The sequence below is a fragment of the Labeo rohita genome, chromosome 19, assembly GCF_022985175.1.
Source record: "Labeo rohita strain BAU-BD-2019 chromosome 19, IGBB_LRoh.1.0, whole genome shotgun sequence".
NCBI classification, from domain to species: Eukaryota; Metazoa; Chordata; class Actinopteri; order Cypriniformes; family Cyprinidae; genus Labeo; species Labeo rohita.
The window spans coordinates 18835999-18853951 of NC_066887.1; the positions used below are offsets into that span (position 1 = coordinate 18835999).

Genomic DNA, 17953 nt, shown 5'->3' on the forward strand with positions numbered 1-17953 from the left:
AAAACCCTGCATATTATAAATCTTTCTGGAAGAGCCGTTATACAACACATAAGGTTATATCATCAGTGCCTTTGAGAAAGCTGGGCTGTAATTTACATCATTCGGTTTACATGGATACGCTTCCAAAGTCAATAGGAAAAACTGGGAGAGCAGGAATAGAGAACTTGCAACTGAAAGTGCAAATTGTTTTTGCTTTGCCGCTTCAGCCTAATGCGCTTCTTTGGAGCATACAGTTCTGAAGGCTGTTTGTTAAACCATCTGAATGTTGTCAATACTGGCACGCCTGCAATATTTGCAGTTTATGGAAGATTTATCTTGCATTTATAATATAATCCAGCAGCAATTGATCAAAGTCAATTGATAATAATCTGCAGATTAGATAGGTATGGTATGATAGCTATAAAGATAATAAAATATAAATGGAAATATCTGGGAGAAGTGACAAAGCGAAGGGTGTGTGTCTGTGCGAATTTGTACGTGCTCAAACAGTTGCATGTTTCAGAAGATGTGTGAACGTTTTACATTATGTTCCCACAGGGGAATGATGAGTACAAAAGGGAAAATCTAGGAACATTTCCTCCAAACAAACCTCCAAGGAGATGAACTGGGTTTTATGGATTGTAGTTGTTAGTGACGTGTAGTTTGCGTAGTCACTTATTACAGTATTTTGAAATGTCTTTTATTTTTATATTATTTTCAGTTAATTCGATGGTTTAAGCATTAGTAATTTTTTATGCTACAGAATTTTTTGAATATATCAATATGGCTTTAATTTTTGTAGTAGAAGTAGTTCAACTGCAGTGTATTTATTTCAGTTGCATAATTTCTGAAGTTTTTCATCTAATATTTATTTATTTTTTATTTTATTTCAGCTCTATTTTAAGTACTGATAACAATTTTTAATAGTTTTAGATTTAGTTAAAGATATAGTTCATCCAAAATATGAAAATTCTGTCATTAGTTACTCACCCTCATGTCAATCCAAACCAGTAAGAACTTTGTTCATCTTTATAAGTCGTTATTTTTGGGGGTTTTTTGTGCACAAAATTTTCGTAGCTTCATGAAATTATGGTTAAACCACTGATGTTACATGGACCATTTTAACGACATCCTTACATTTCTGTGCCTTGACCGTGTCAGTTGCATTGCTGTTTATGCAGGGTCAGAAAGCTCTTGGATTTCATCAAAAATATCTTAATTTGTGTTCTGAAGATGAAAGGTCTTACTAATTAATGACAGAATTTAAATTTTTGGGTGAACTAAGCTTTCAGCTTTTTTCTTTGCCTGTTATAGAAGGGTGTAGACTCTTAAAATCCTTTAACACTTCTTGGTTTTTTTTTTTTAGATTAGATTAGATTGCTTCATAAATGTAATGTGTTTTTTGGCTTTTCCTTGAAAGCTATTGTTGATCAAAAGAACCTACACTAATGTCTAATGTTCCTGAACTATAAAACAGCTGCTCTCTGATAACAATCTTCAACCTAACGTTACAAACTATAAAAAATTCAAGAGTTCAGCTTTAACCTCAGACCATACTGTGTGCAATCTTGGTATTCAGACCCTTCCCGCAGTTGTGTGGGGAAAGACTGTTCACACATGCGTGCTGAAACAATCGTGCATTTCAGACCATGCGGCCTCATTTACAAACACTTGTAAATTCAGCCTTGCGGCTCAAAGGATGGGCTGGGAAAGAGGTTTAGCAGTACTGGTACAATGTTTTGGTGATTGTTGTACAAACAGCAGCTGATACGGCTAGATCTCCACTGCGTCTAACTGAGCAGAATGGCCAAACACCCAATCAAAGGGTGTAGAGGGTGGGAAGAAAGAGTCCTCTGACATAAGGTCATGTCCTTAGTGGCTTGTAAAAGAAAGAGACACAAAGAGAGAGAGAGGAGAATATGGCCTGACCTTGGCCCCCATATCAATCATTCCAACCCCCCTCCACACAGAGCTTATGCTCACTCCCTTTCTTGCTCTATGAACCACACTTAAAATGAATGAATGCATTACATAATGCTTAGAATATTCCTGAATTGTAAGTCACTTTTGATAAAAAAGCATCTGCTAAATGTAAAGAACAAAATATCAAACCAAATGACATTTATTTCAAACAACTGTAGACATTTAAAGTATTGTAAAGTATTTTAGTGACAAAATATGTTTTTATCAAAATGAAAGGGGAACTGACTTTGTACATTCATATACATTATACATATTTGCCATTTATTTAATTGTTTGTGAAATTTAATAACAATTTATGAATAATAACAATCTTTTGGACTGTATATGGGTTGATAGTGGAATTAAAGGGATAATTTTAATTTTTGGGTGGACTATCCCCTTAATAGTACATGCTCATTTGCCCAATTTTCACATTTAAATTTATTTTGCTTTCACCAAAAAATATTTTTTAAAAAATTATAATGCACTCTAAAAAAAAAAAAAAACAGCACTGGGTGAAATATGGACAAACCCAGCAATTGGGTTGTTTTGATCCAGCAGACCCTTCTGGGTAGTTTTATTTAACTCAACTATTGCTTAAAAAGTACTTTATTTCTTGCTTAACATGAACCCAAAATAGATTGGAAATGAACATTTATTAATATGTTCAACTAATATGTTGAATAAATATAAATTAAATTATAAACATTTTTAAAATTGCTTATTAATAAATGTTCACCTTCTAATTATTGCTGTTTTGTTTATTGCCTTTAGTAATTATGTGTCTGATTTTTAATTTACAACCTATTTTGGGTTCATTTTTTTTTAACAATAGTTAAATAAAACTTCCCAGAAGGTTGGGTTAAATATTTAACTCAACCGCTGAGTTAAAACAACCCAGTCGCTGGGATTGTCCATATTTCACCCAGCGCTTGTATTTAATTTTAACCCAGAGTTTGTGATGTCTAAATTTGTTTGTAGCATTTAAAAGGATTTTAGTTTTTATTTTTAATTTATCAAAACAAAATAGAATTTTAATATCAGCCATTTTTTGGTTTTTAACATTATTATTGGCTTATCTGTATCTGGCATAATTTTAATATAAGTCCATCCCAAATCAAATCTTCAATCTAAAAAATGCTGGGTTAAAAACACCCCAGCGCTAGGTGAAATATGGACAAACCCAACAATTGTTTTTTTTGACCCTGCTTCTGGTTGGTTTTATTTAACTGAACTATTGCTTAAAAATTACTTTATTTCTTAATTATTGCTGTTTTGATTATTGTCTTTAGTAATGATGTGTCTGATTTTTAATTTACAACCTATTTTGGGTTCATTTTAAGCCAGCCATATAGTAATTTTTAAACAATAGTCGAGGTCAATAAAACTACCCAGAAGTTTGCGTTAAATATTTAGCTCAACCGCTGGGTCAAAACAACCCAGTCGCTGGGATTGTCCATATTTCACCCAGTGCTTGTATTTAAGTTTAACCCAGCATTTTTTAGAGTTTGTGATGTCTAAATTCGTTTGTAGCATTTAAAAGGATTTTAGTTTTCATTTTTAATTTATTGAGACAAAATAGAATTTTAATGTCAGCCATTCATTGATTTTTAACATTATTATTGGCTTATAAGCCATAGTTTTAATACAAGTCCATCCCAAATCAAATCGTCAATCTAAAAAATGCTGGGTGAAATATGGACAAACCCAGCAAATGGGTTGCTTTGACCCATCAGTTGGGTTAATCGTTTAACCTACCTTCTGGGTAGTTTTATTTAACTCAACTATGGCTTAAAAAATGATTATGTTTTTGCTTAAAATGAACCCAGAATAGGTTGGAAATTAACGTTTATTAATATGTTCAATAAATAAACTTCTAATAAGTTTAATAAAAAATAATTACATTTTGATTATTGCTGATGCCCCTAGTAATTATGTGTGTGATTTGTAATTTACAACCTATTTTGGGTTCATCTTAAGCCATTAATATAGTAATTTTTAATAGTTAAACCAAATAATACTACGCAGAAGGTCGGGTTAAAGATTTAACCCAACCGCTGGTACAGAACAACCCAGTTGCTGGGGTTGTCCATATTTCACCCAGCGCTGGGTTGTTTTTAACCCAGCATCTTTTAGTGTGATGTCTAAATTCACTTGTAGCATTTAAAAGGATTTTAGTTGTTATTTTTAATTTATCGAGACAAAATAGAATTTTAATATCAGCCATTTATTGTTTTTTAATATAATTATTGGTTTATCTGTAAGTTCATTCCAAATCAAATCTTCCTTGAAGGAACCTTTGGACGAATACATTTACATTCATTCATTTAGCAGCCGTTTCGAAAGTCAAATTAATATGGAAACTCTGAAGAACGTCAAATGCTTTCGAATGTCTTACATCAGTTTTTGCACACCTCCTTGATTTCCTTATCTGTCTTTCTTCTGTCTTTCATAATTGATTCTCCTGCAATTGCCAGCTCCCCATGTCTCTGACCCCCCTCCCGCCTGTCTGTCATGTCTCCTCTTCTCTCCTGGCATTGCTCCGCCTTCATCCACCCCCAAGCTTGTAGTGATGACATCACAAACAGCAGTTATAAATCAGCCAGTAAGATTGCAGAAGCTCAGTGGTGCTGTCTTACCCTCCTCGCTCACTCACTCTTTCTTTCTTTCTCGCTCTCATTCTTTGCTCTTGTTCTCCCACTCAGCACTAAACATGGCAGACGTTTTTGTTGGCACATGGAACTTAAAGGAGAGCAAGAATTTCGATGACTACATGAAAGCCCTTGGTGAGTAAGGAGGGGGTGAAGGCTGTGGATGTATGCGGTGTGTATTGCTTTACTGCTAAACGTAGGGTGTGCCTTTTTGATGCAAGTAAGCACATGTAATTTGGGCGTGTGTGCTTCTGATAGCTTCAGAGTGGGAAGTGTGATCTGGGGAGCATTTATTCTGCAGGTGCATGTGTGTGCTGCTATGTGTGTGCATGGGTGTGTTTAAGATGGAGTGCATGTGGCGCAGGGAGGGTCTCCTCGATGAACCTCACACACATGTGCTTTCACACACAACCAGACTCAAGCTACAACCACGTGTGTCTGTAGAGCAACTGCAGTTCTCTTGTGTAAAACACAATGAGCCTTTTATTTTCCCATTTAGCTTAATGTGTGTACTGCCTATAGAACTTCAAATATCATGACCTTGGTGTTTTGTTACACAGAACATATGGAAATGTGTTTTAGAAACTTGTGTAGTATTTCTGATGTTAAGGTAGCATTTTGTGAGTTGTGGCTTATGAGTGGAAGATGAGGGGGAAAAATCAATCAGTGAGCAACTGTATGGAGATGGTGATAAAAGGGAAGGAGGGCGGCAAGTGTGGGTTAGATAGAGTGGGTGGGGGTAGGTTTTTTTCTTTCCACCAACCAGTTTCAACTGCAATGAACTCTGATTTTCTGTTCTTTATCTGTGGTCAAAGAAGAGTCTGTCCTGTCTCAATTTGCCCGCACACTCTCTCACAGTATTTGCTGAACAAATCAATAGTAATTGCTGCATTCTCCCAAAAGTGCACGTTTGCTGATTTGACCATTTTGACCGTTCCAGAGATTGGCTATTTGCAGACATGTGTGACTAACCCTTGAATATATATATGCGATCTTTGTTTAATTATTACTATTCTGCCCTTAGGCTATGCAGATGATCTTTCTTAATTTGCATTTTCTCTATAAATGGTGGTCCCTTTTGAATTATTTTTAATTTTAAAATTAAATTTTAAGACTTTGAGCTCTTCAGATTTTGTATTTTACTTTAAATAAATAAATAAAACTAAGGACCTTAGAATTTGAACTCTAAAAGTTTTTCAGCATATTTAGAGTAGCTGACAAACTTTTTAAACGTAATTTTGATTCTTGAAACTATTTAAGGAATTTATTTAATTAAGCCCGTTAGAAATGTTTAAAATTTGTACAATTCGAACATTTCATAAATGATTTTAAATACTTAATTTTGACCTTCTTTACAGTCTTTAAAATGATCTTTGGTTCTTGATGTTGTCCGTATGAATTCCTCTGCATATAAATGATTCAAATGGCTTCATAACATTTTTAAAATTGGGTGTTGTGTTTATTTACCAGGCGTGGGCTTTGCCACACGTCAGGTTGGCAGCATGACCAAACCAACAACCATTATTTCCATGGAAGACGATGTCATCACACTCAAGACCGTCAGCACTTTCAAAACTACAGAAATCAAATTCAAACTGGGAGAGGAATTTGACGAGACCACTGCAGATGACCGTAAAGTTAAGGTAATATGTGCATGGAACACACGAGTCCCATTTTCAGTAGTCCTGTGCTTTAAGATTGCTAAAGGCACTCATGACAATGAGGAATTTCATGCCTGACACATTGTGAATTGTGTGAAAGACGTTTAAGCTCGTTTTGGATAACACAATAGGGTCTTGTTGGTGGGATACAAGGGTTTCTTAGAAGGCCCAATGGGAGATTGACCTATCCCGTGACATTCATCGGGTCAATCATTAATGTAGACATAGAAACGCCACTCATCGCTGCTCCCAAGAGTAACAATGAGACCGTTTTCCAAGTAAGAACTGTTTGTCTTATTACCTTTACCCTGTTGTTTCTGTTTGTTCGTCAGTCTGTGGTAACTGTAGATGGAGGCAAATTGGTTCATGTTCAGAAATGGGACGGTAAAGAGACGACCCTGGTTCGAGAAGTCGATGGCAACAGCCTAACTCTGGTAAGTATTGTGTGTACTTACAGTAAGTGCCTTTTTGGCTTGGAACAGTCAATTCTGCTACCCATTTAGTAATTACTCCTGTCAATATTTATGGGCGTTTGACTGAATGAATATACATCAAGAAGCCAACCTCTCTTTTATTAACAGACATTGACGCTCGGTGACGTCGTCTCCACACGACACTACGTGAAGGCGGAATAAAGGGAACCTTCAATCACAACCCGTCCTCTTCAATGGTTATGTACATTTCCAGTGGTTTTTCTGTGGTGTTCATCCATTTCATTTGTGCAGTTCCTCAAACACTGAATAAAATTCCAACTTCGTACCTCCAGATCTGTATTTGAGCTTGTATTCTGGATATCTGATATGTTTCTTTTGTCAGTGTTATGGCATATGCCTTTGGTCTACAATAAATGACATTTGCTCCAAATTGACCACGTGTCAAGTTTTCCATCAAGCGCTCCAGTGTTGCTCCACGTGTGTTTGTTTTTTTAACAGGACTCAGTGTAACGCACTGTTATATTTCCGTAAGGTCTTTCTAATTTAAGCATGTTCCTGTGTCTGCTGGGTGACGCGCATGTGGTCTAAATCAAGCGAGTGGGTCTTGTGTCTTTGTTTCTGGGTGAAAGGCCACTCGGAAGTTGCGCAGTGAACTTTTTAACCTTCACACATGAAGCCGGTCACTTTTAAGGGTCAAACTTTTAATAATAACAAAAACAGACATTCCAAAATCGATCTGACACATTTGATCTTGATACACATGCAAAAAAACCTGTTCTTAAACAAGCATGTACATGCATATCAACTGTTTCGCAAACCAAAATGATCACTTTGTCTTGTGTTTGTGCTTCTTGTGTTTTTTCTTCTTTTCTGAATGTGAGTGTGAATGCCGTGGCCGTTTGGCATCTTCGTCGCTGCTTTCAGATGAAGAGCTGTGTCTTTTCTCTTTCTTCTTCTTCTTTTCTTTCTTTGCCTTCTTTTCCTGCAGATAAGATGCAAATGAAAGGCACATCAAGATCAAATCTGCAAGTGGGAACTATTGCAGAAGTTGGCAACCAGTAAAGAGCTGGGTTACACAACCTCTTGCAGACAGCATGTCATCTGGCGCAATAATTTTGCTGTCAAAGGGGTGTGTCTGTACCTTTTTACGTTTCTGGGGCTCTGACTGGGTTTGCTGACTGGTCGGTGGCGGCTGCTCCTCCTCTTCTTCTGGCACTAAACTGTACTGCAGTCCAGGCTGGGAGAAGCAGTCCTTTGCAAAGTGACCTTACAATCAAAAAGGTATACACATCATTATTTATGGCTTAAACACTGTCACGACAGGTGGTCAGAGATTAAAAGTACAATCTGCAAATAAAGACAGTGAACAAGAGATCTAAAACTGACACTTCATGATTGTGTCTAAGTTAATAATAAAACACAGGGTAAAGACTAAACAAAAGTGCATGCTGATTTAAGAATATGAACTTTTTTCATCAAAAATATTGAGCAGCACAACTGGTTTCAACATTAATAGTCTTAAAGGGGACATTGAATGCAAAATTCACTTTTACATGGTGTTTGCATATGATTATGTCTTAGCAGTGTGTGAACACACCATCATAAAATGGTAAAAATTGACAAAAAAAACCTAAAGAATCTCAGTTATCAAGCCGTTTTGATTTTCTGAGCAGTATGATGTCATATTGCTCAAGCCCCGCCCATTTTCTCTGCACTCGAGCAGCTGTAGCGACAACAATGTCTTGTAAGCAATGTAACTCTTCTATAGTTGGATGTAAAAGCGAACACGAGTCTTAATTTTTTCCCGACATCAGAGCCACTGGGGATGCAGGGGATTCGTTTTTGATAGTAACGAGCAGTAGCTCATTATCATTTAAAGAGCCAACGGTTGTTTTTGAGCTGTTTTTGACAAGGTGAAAAGGGTGTTGTTTTACACAACCACTGAGGAATTTTAACCAAAGTATGTTGTAGAGATTTCATGAAGACCCTAAAGAATCATATCAACTTGTGGAAAACAGACATCTGATGTCCTCTTTAAAAATATTTCTTGAGCACCAAATCAATATATTAGGATGATTTCTGACAGATCATGTGATATGGATGACTGCACACATTTTTAAAAATCTAACCCCAAACAGTGCAAGCAGTGTATTATTGTAATGTGTTAAATATTAAAGTCACATCACGACTAGCAGTAGAGTTGTTTTTCAGTAGATGATCTTTGTTACGAAAACATGTATTTAAAGGGGTCATCGGATGCCCATTGTCCACAAGTGGATATGATTCTTAACGAGAAGTCTATAACATACTTTGGTTAAAATTTCTCCGTGGTAGTGTAAAAACACCCTTTTTACCTTGTCAATATCAGCCCTTTTTAGAGCAAGCCGTTCTGTAACGTTCCTTTAAATGCTAATGAGCTCTGCTCGCCCCGCCCCTCTCTTCCATGGGTTGATGAGCCGTAATGTTTACTTTAGCCAAATTTAGCTGCGACACTTGCTAACTAGCACATTATTAAGAAAGGCGATTTGCAAAGATGCATAAAAAACCCTTATGCTCACTTCTGCTATAGGTGAAGCTGGATCAAAAATGATTTATACGAACATAGACACATTTATATAGATTGCTGGACACATTTCCTTCAAACACGAAAGTAATGTTAATCCTCTGTGTCTTCAGTGGCTCAGATGTCAGGAGTAAAGGATGGCTGCTATGTTCTTTATTTATCAAACAATAGAATACCTCAATTGGAGACTTTGTCGACACAATGGTGGTCGGACTGTTCTCAGTTCACGCAGCTCATTCAGGGCGGGTCTAAGGTAGGACGGTCATGTCAATCAACTATCTTGGTAGCGGCCTTGGTTGGTGTGACGTCACACCGATGATTTTAATTTGGCTGAATATTTCTTCATTGAGTTTAAAATCAAATTAGATTAGTCTGTAATAGGGTCAAAAGCCTAATGTACTCTGAAATAGGGTCAGGTTGCCATAACCTGGAGGTTCATACCTCTGCAGCCACACTTTTTGCATGTGGTGTTGAACACAGCCTCCAACGTGATCCTCTGATCAGTATGATCTCTAAACTGTCTCCGGCGTCGTTCGTCTTGCCTGTGTGAATATTTATTAATGCACAATTTAGTATGGTTAGGAATTACCTCAGTCAACCTTCTATGATTACAGGGTTTGGTTTGCTCAAACAAACACTTATGTACCATAAAACCACTTACTCTGCCATAACATTGTTGGGGTCTAGGTCCCGCCCAGTGCCTTGATTGACAGACTTCATAGAGAAGGACAGTTTTACTTTATCATCTTTCATCTGATAGTGGACGGAAAACAAAAAGCATGATAAAAATACTGTATAAGGACACTAAACCAATATTTAATCAGTGCTGCATGTGTATGCAATGTAAATATGTTGGTGACATTGTTATTGTTATATTGGCATAGATGTAATTTGAATGTACCTCTCTGCCGATGACTTTTATCCACACTTGTTCCCCAACATCTACAATTTCAGCTGGGTTATCCACCCGACAGGACGACATCTCACTCTTATGAACAAGGCCTGCCAATGCAAACACAAATAAACACAAAAATAAGTGTGCATTCATCTTCATTTAAATAAGAACACGCATCTTGATAACGCCCCAGCTTTACCTTGTTTTCTATATCCTGGAATCTTAACAAAAGCACCGTATGTTGTAACAGAAACGACCTAATAAATAATAAAAGGAGAAGGTGAATAAATCAGTAAGAGGATATTTCAATGAAATGTTATATTCTGCACACGGTGATTTTTAAATCTAACCTCTCCCTTCAGAATGCTGTACATTGGTGGCAGTCCATCAAGACCAGCTGGCTCTCTCATCCGCTCCTCCGCCATCACACCTGCAGAGGTACACATATGGTTTGCCATCTGTCTGTAAATAGTTCTTTAACTAGTCATGCTGGAGCATGAAGCAAATCCAGTGCATCTAAAGATGCAAATATTAGTGATTATGCAATGCGACTCATGCCAGATGAGCATATGCCAAGATGAATGAACTTACCAGATGGGATCAGGTCTACGACTGCTTACTGTAATTTGAAAACAATCTAACTTGTAAGAGGACTGCAATATGCACGTTCTAAATGATCACAGCTTTAAACACAAAAATCATTATGCAATAAAATATGGTAAAATGTAAATACTGAGTGCCACTTTACTGTTTAATTCGCTACAAAACATCCCAACGCAAACCGTAAATACATTTCGAGCAATACACTCCCCTTGTTTGGATGAAACGTGAGTTCCGCAAGTACATTGTCTTCCGGTTCATAGATTTAACAGTAGCCAATACGACCGCGTTGTGCTTGAGCCAGCCAATCAGAAGCCTTTGTGTTACCGGATGTGTTTTACTCGGCGAGCGTGTGTAGCTCGTTGGTGGTTGGAGGCTTGAAAAACTCATTCATTTGAAAACAAGCTAATAGTTTTGAAGGTTTTTGATTTACTGTTGGGATTATCGTTTTGTAACAACAATGATCGAACCGAAGAAGCGCGGCGCAGAGATGGCAGTGGTTCCCGCCGGGGTGAAGAGGCCCCGGACAGAGCTGGTGGCTGCAGCGCAGTCCCAGCAGCTCTCTGCTATGGTAAGACTGAGAGCTAAATTAGATGGGAGAAGACTTCTGGTGCTTAAACTTTTGTATTCTGGTTAAGTTGTAGTCACGGGACTTTGATTTACCATACTGACTCAAATCTTTTGAATCATTTTATCAAGAAGATTCATTCAGTGAATCTTTCTGCAGGTTGCATTGTTACGGTGGTAGTGTTTTATTATTAGTGTTCAATAAACATTAACATTGTATGTGACCCTGGACACATATAGAACCAGTTATAAGGGTCAATTTATGAAACTATGTGGAAGCCGAATAAATAAGCTTTCCACTGATGTATGGTTTGTTAGGATAGGACAATATTTGGAAAATCTGGAATCTGAGGGTGCAAAAAAATCTAAATATTGAGAAAATCGCCCTTTAAACTCGTCCAAATTAAGTTCTTAGCAATGCATGTAAAATAAATTTTGGTATATTTACGGTAGGAAATTTACAAAATATCTTCATGGAACATGATCTTTGCCTAATATCCTAATCATTTTTGGCAAAAAACAAAAATCGATCATTTTAAGCTCTACAATGCATTGTTGGCTATTGCTACAAATATACCCGTGCTACTTATGACTGGTTTTGTGGTCCAGGGTCACATATGCACTTTCGTTTTAATTCAAATATTGAACATTTTACAATTATGCAAACAAAAATTAAAGAGAAAAACGACTACAAATATAAATAAACAACGTATTAAAATATCTAATAAATTCTTTGTAACGCTCACAATCTTCACAGCTTTCTTATTTAAAGAGTCTCTAATACTGTGTACAGGCTTCAGTTTAAAAAATCATAAAGTTATTTTTTTTTATAAGTAAATTTGCATTTATGAGTGTTACATTTGGTAAAAATATAAGTAAATGAACTAAATGAATGCACTTTTCATCCTCTAAAACATTTAGTGAAGGCAAAAGATGAATTTTCTCATAAAAGTGAGAGAGGTCTGAAACACTGAATATTTTCATGGATTATATTCTGTATCTTAAACCAAAATACTACTGAATGTTACAGAGAAAAGTATTCATTCTTGTTTAATCAAGAGGTTAATTTAATTATTCTTTTTAACTGATTCATTCAAAAACACAGGATCGTTCACAACCAAAACAGGTCCTGTTGTTTTTTTTGCAAGCTTAAGCATTATTCACACTTTCTCCAAAATTAACAACAACAAAAAAGACAATGGGAAAAAAAAAAGGAAAAAAAGGACTGAGTCCATAAAAGTAAACAAGAAGCATTTGTTCACTTGAAAGATTCATTCAAAACATATTTTCGATTCTAAAACAGATTGCCATCTGCAGTCAAAGGTTAGTGTGTGCGTGATTAGCGGGGAGGCATCATCTTTGAGTATTTCTAACAGCACCTGCATAAACATTCATCTGTGTGTCTATTTGTGTCAATGTCAGGGCCCCCCGCGCAGCTCCAGTCTGCAGGCTCCCATAATGCTGCTCTCTGGTCATGAAGGTGAAGTTTACTGCTGCAAGTTTCACCCCAACGGAGCCACGTTAGCCTCCTCTGGATATGACCGCCTCATCTGTGAGTCACTTGACATTTATTTTTGTTATCACGTTTTTTTTCAATGTGTAGGTAGTATTGTTGTATTGATTTGAATGTGTGTTTGAATTGCTTTTGTCTCTGATGTTCTTGTAGTGCTGTGGAACGTATATGGAGACTGTGAGAACTATGCAACACTTAAAGGCCACAGTGGAGCTGTGATGGAGCTTCATTATAACACTGATGGCAGGTGTGTTTCTGCATCATTTGCACTGTCATTTTAAACTTTTATACTGTAGGTTATATATTATTCTTGTATAAATGCATCACTCTATCACATATTAAGTGTGACGTGTTTGTGTTCTCCAGTCTGCTTTTTTCAGCCAGTACGGACAAGACGGTGTGTGTGTGGGACAGTGAGACAGGGGAGCGTGTGAAGCGTCTGAAAGGTCACACGTCCTTCGTGAACTCATGTTTTCCGGCTCGCCGTGGCCCACAGCTGGCCTGTACAGGCAGTGATGATGGAACTGTAAAGGTAAATTTAATTCAACAAGACTCGAAACTCTTTAGAAGTCTGTGACATGTCTTGACTTCATAGAAAAAAAACTTAAAATATGTTTTCTACATTTTTAATCATTAAAAGCATTTAAAGCATTAAATGTTCTGTTAAATGGATAGTTCACTATAAAATGAAAATTCTCTCACTGATTACTCAGCCTCATGTTATTCCAAACCTGTAAGACTTGATCATCTTCGGAACACAACTTAAGATTTTTTTGGAGGAAATCCGAGAGCTTTCTGACCCTGCATAGACAGCAACACAACTGCCACTTTCAAGGCCCAGAAAGGTAGTAAGGATATCATTAGAAGAGAAGAAATTGTTAAATAAAGTCATTAAAGTATTCTCATAGCTTCAAAACATTGCGGTTGAACTACTGATGTCACACGGACTAATTTAACGATGTCCTTACTACCTTTCTGGGTCTTGAACTTGTGTTGCTGTCTTTGCAAGGTCAGAAAGCTCTCGGATTTCATTAAAAATATCCTAATTCATGTTCTGATGATGAACATATGAATCAAGTGGTTTAATCCAAGTTTTCTGAATCTAGTCTTCAGAAATGATCGCTTTATATGGCACAACTGATTTATTGTTGACTTTTATTTATATAAACATTGGCCTGTGCACATACATAGAGTGCATAACATGTGTCATGGAGCTGTCTGAGGTTTTGTAAGAAGTTAAGTATGTTAATGGCAGTTCTTCTGTATCCTTCCTGCATCCTTCCTTTGACCCAGATATTAGCTTTTATCTTTTAACAGTTATGCCAGCACCATTTAATTGCCACAGCTTGGTTTACTGAGAAAACAGGAAAACATTAGCACAGAGTCTAAAGGCCCTCCCTTATTGTGTGAAGATAAACTGAAAATTGTTTGTGTGATTCTCATAACTTGTATCAAACTGTTGCACTGAAGGAAACCCTAGTTCAAATGCAACCCAGTTTGTATCCAATATAGCCATTAAACCAATAAATTAGATACATTTTGTTGTCTGGAATGTGATAATGATTCAATGTTAGTTGTTACAGTCAGTCTTCAGGTTGCTTCTTATCATTCATTTTAATGTTGATTGAAATGTCTTGATTGACTAAACATGAGAGAATTTGAAAGCCATTTGTGTGTCAGGCTAATAGTATTCAGATGGTTTAAAAGTATGCTCAGTGTTTCATGTTCTTGTGTTGTTGTAGCTGTGGGACATCAGGAAGAAGGCCTCTGTTCACACATTCCAGAACACATATCAGGTTCTTAGTGTGACATTCAATGACACCAGTGACCAGATCATCTCAGGGGGCATCGACAATGACATAAAGGTTTGTGTGGTACAAATACTTTACAAGTGATGTCGGGGCTCTTATGTTTCCATGTATATTTATTCCTGTGTGTGTGTTTCTATTGCAGGTGTGGGATCTTAGACAAAACAAACTGATTTACAGTATGCAGGGTCATGGAGACTCTGTGACAGGTCTGAGTCTGAGTGCAGACGGGTCCTACCTGCTCTCGAACTCAATGGATAACAGCGGTAAGCCTAAATGCACATGTGCATTTGTACACACACTATAGTTCAAAACGTTTGGGGTTAGTATGGTTTTTTTTTTTTGTATATGAAAGAAGCCTCTTCTGCTCACCAAGGCTGCACTTATTTGATCAAAAGGACAATAAAAATGATAATGTTGTGAAATTATTGTTACAATTTATACAACTGTTCCCCAAACTTTTAAATAGTATTGTACACTACCAGTCAAAAGTTTTTGAACAGTAAGATTTATATTGTTTTTTTTTTTTTTAAGAAGTCTCTTCTGCTCACCAAGCCTGCATTTATTTGATCCAAAGCACAGCAAAAACAATAACATTTTAAAATATTTTTTACTGTTTAAAATAACTGATTTCTATTTGAATATATTTTAAAATGTCATTTATTTCTGTGATTTTGAAGGTGAAATTAGAGTCTATCTGTTCAGAAGTGTTTTCAGTCAATAGGATGACAATTGGGTGTCAGTTTATGCCCTGTTTTATTTAAAGAACGGGGATCTATTACAGTCTGATCATCTTTGTGAAAGTAAATCATGGCACAAACAAAGGAGATCCCTGAGGACCTCAGAAAAAGAGTTGTTGTTGCTCATCAAGCTGGAAAAGGCTACAAAACCATCTCTAAAGAGTTTGGACTTCAAAATCCACAGTCTGACAGATTGTGTAAAAATGGAGGAAAGTCTAGACCACAGTTACTTTCCCCAGAAATGGTCGACCAACAAAGATCACTCCAAAGCAAGATCTATAATAGTTTCTGAGGTTGCAAAAACCCCCAGCATAACTTCTAAGGAACTAAAGGCCTTTCTCACATTGGTTAATGTTGAAGTTCATGAGTCCATCATCAGGAGAACAATGAACAACCGTGGTGTGAATGGCAGGGTTGCAAGGAAAAAGTGCCTGTTTGGGCCCGTTTTTTTTTTTTGCATCTGGGCCAGGACGACTTGCCATCATTGATGGAACAATAAATTCTTAATTATACCATCAGATTCTAAAGGAAAATGTAAGGACATCTGTCCATGAACTAAAATCTAAAGAGAAAGTGGGTCATGCAGCAAGACAACGACCCCAAGCGCACAAGCCTTTCTACCAAAAAAGAACAAAGGTAATGTTTTGGAACAGTCGAGTCAAAGTCCGGACCTTAATCCAATTAAAATGTTGTGGAAGGACCTGAAGCAAGCAGTTCTTAGGAGGAAACCCACCAACATCACAGGGTTCAAGTGTTTCTGTATTAAAAAATCATTGTGCAGGACTGATCAGTAGTTACAAAAAAACGTTACCTGCAGTTATTGCTTCAGAAAGGGGTCACAACAGATAATGAAAGCAATACTTTTGCACCTCGCAAATATTTAACACTGGATAATTTTTCTCAATAACTAAATGACAAAGTATATATTTTTGTCTTGTTTGTTTGTTTGATTGGATTCTATTTGTCAACTTTAAGGACTTGTGTGAAAATCTGATGACGTTTTGTGTTATATTTATGCAGAAATCTAGAAAATTCTAAAGGGTTCACAAACTTTCAAGCAGCACTGTATGTGTACAAGTTATTAATGTATGCATGACTGACTGTACATCATCTACATCTACTAATGTTTTATGTGTTTCTTGAACAGTGCGTGTCTGGGATATCCGTCCATTTGCACCAAAGGAGAGGTGTGTGAAGATCTTTCAGGGAAATGTCCATAACTTCGAAAAGGTAAGGCCAGTTCTCTCTGTATATTTACAAATGAAATTACCTTCTTTTAAAGCTCAGTTGTTTATAAATAGGTGAATAATTTCCACCGTGTTTGCTATGAAATGCTTATTTATAGGCTTTTAATCAGAGTAAATAATCAGTTTATTCTTTCAATAAACTTTACTTTACTGACGCCAAGATGGAAGTTCATGGCAGGGCCAATGGGTTTTGTAATTAAAGGTTTTTGTGTGTTTTAGAATCTCCTCAGGTGCTCCTGGTCTCCTGATGGGAGTAAGATTGCAGCTGGTTCTGCTGACAGGTATGGGCGTTTTTGTGTGCTTTATGCAGTGTTTGTACAGTATGATTATGTATGAGGTTAATGCCATGTGTTTGCCTGTAGATTTGTGTATATTTGGGACACAACATCCCGTAGGATCCTTTATAAGCTCCCTGGTCATGCTGGGTCTGTGAATGAGATTGCGTTCCATCCAGAAGAACCAATTGGTAAATATATATTTTTATTAAAATATTATACTCATCTGGAATTGTAAAAGGAGCACCCTCCTCCCATACTGTTTACCCATTTCCGCTCCATGTGTAACACTATTATTTTCTGTCTCCCACAGTTCTCTCTGGATCCAGTGATAAACGCCTCTACATCGGAGAGATTCAATAACTGCGTGTTTGTGTGCGCGAATGCTGTTAATGTGTGTGACTGTGTCTGGATGTGAAGAGGATGGCCTGAGGAGGATATGATTTGGATTCTTGCCATTAGTGTTTGATTTAAAAACAGCAATGACCATTTGGGGGAAAAATGTTGAATGATTGCTTTTTTTATGCTTTTAATAAAACTGTTTCTAGAATGATGTGCACTGTCTTTGTGTAAGAAGTGATATATATCCAGTTGAAAATTGAAAACTGATGATCCATGTTATTAGTTAATGTATTAACTAACATGAATGAACAATGAACAATACATTTATGACACTATTTATTATTCTTTAAGGTTAGCTAATAAAAATACAGTCGTTCATTGTCAGTTCATGTTAGTTCACGGTGCATTAACTAATGTTAACAAACACAACTTGTGATTTCAATAATGCACTAGTAAATGTAACACTACCTACAATTAATAAATACTGTAGAAGTATTGTTCATTCTTGGTTAACTAATGTGAGCTACCAGTCAAATTTTTTTTTGATCAGGAAGATTTTTAATGTTTTTTTTTAAAGAAGTCTCTTCTGCTCACCAACCCTGCATTTATTTAAGATGAGATTTTTTTTTTTTTTTTTTTTTTTTTTTGAATAGAAAGTTCAGAAGAACAGCATTTATTTGAAATAGAAATCTTTTGTAACATTATAAATATCTTTA

General features: G+C 36.5%; 3 protein-coding genes across 4 annotated transcripts; 2 read left to right on the top strand and 1 right to left on the bottom strand.

The window, feature by feature from the left end:
• The first annotated feature begins 4548 nt into the window (after positions 1–4548).
• Positions 4549–7121, top strand: fabp3 (fatty acid binding protein 3, muscle and heart). Its single transcript, XM_051136652.1, has 4 exons — positions 4549–4727; positions 6063–6235; positions 6586–6687; positions 6835–7121. The coding sequence occupies exons 1-4, from the start codon at positions 4655–4657 to the stop codon at positions 6886–6888; spliced, it is 402 nt and encodes a 133-aa protein (XP_050992609.1). The 5' UTR covers positions 4549–4654; the 3' UTR covers positions 6889–7121.
• Positions 7122–7369: 248 nt separating this feature from the next.
• Positions 7370–10986, bottom strand: zcchc17 (zinc finger, CCHC domain containing 17). 2 transcript variants are annotated; one of them, XM_051136649.1, is made up of 9 exons: positions 10957–10986; positions 10737–10764; positions 10496–10575; positions 10345–10402; positions 10152–10252; positions 9912–10003; positions 9692–9792; positions 7829–7953; positions 7370–7669 (listed from the first exon to the last, which is right to left on the bottom strand). In XM_051136649.1, the coding sequence occupies exons 3-9, from the start codon at positions 10568–10570 to the stop codon at positions 7514–7516; spliced, it is 708 nt and encodes a 235-aa protein (XP_050992606.1). In that variant the 5' UTR covers positions 10571–10575; positions 10737–10764; positions 10957–10986; the 3' UTR covers positions 7370–7513. The 2 variants fall into 2 exon arrangements, with proteins under 2 accessions (XP_050992606.1, XP_050992605.1); XM_051136648.1 differs by having other exon boundaries at positions 10894–10975.
• A 72-nt stretch (positions 10987–11058) lies between these two features.
• snrnp40 (small nuclear ribonucleoprotein 40 (U5)) lies at positions 11059–17448 on the top strand. Its single transcript, XM_051136647.1, has 10 exons — positions 11059–11316; positions 12735–12864; positions 12979–13072; positions 13192–13357; positions 14568–14690; positions 14779–14899; positions 16521–16603; positions 16840–16901; positions 16983–17086; positions 17209–17448. The coding sequence occupies exons 1-10, from the start codon at positions 11206–11208 to the stop codon at positions 17256–17258; spliced, it is 1044 nt and encodes a 347-aa protein (XP_050992604.1). The 5' UTR covers positions 11059–11205; the 3' UTR covers positions 17259–17448.
• Positions 17449–17953: the final 505 nt, after the last annotated feature.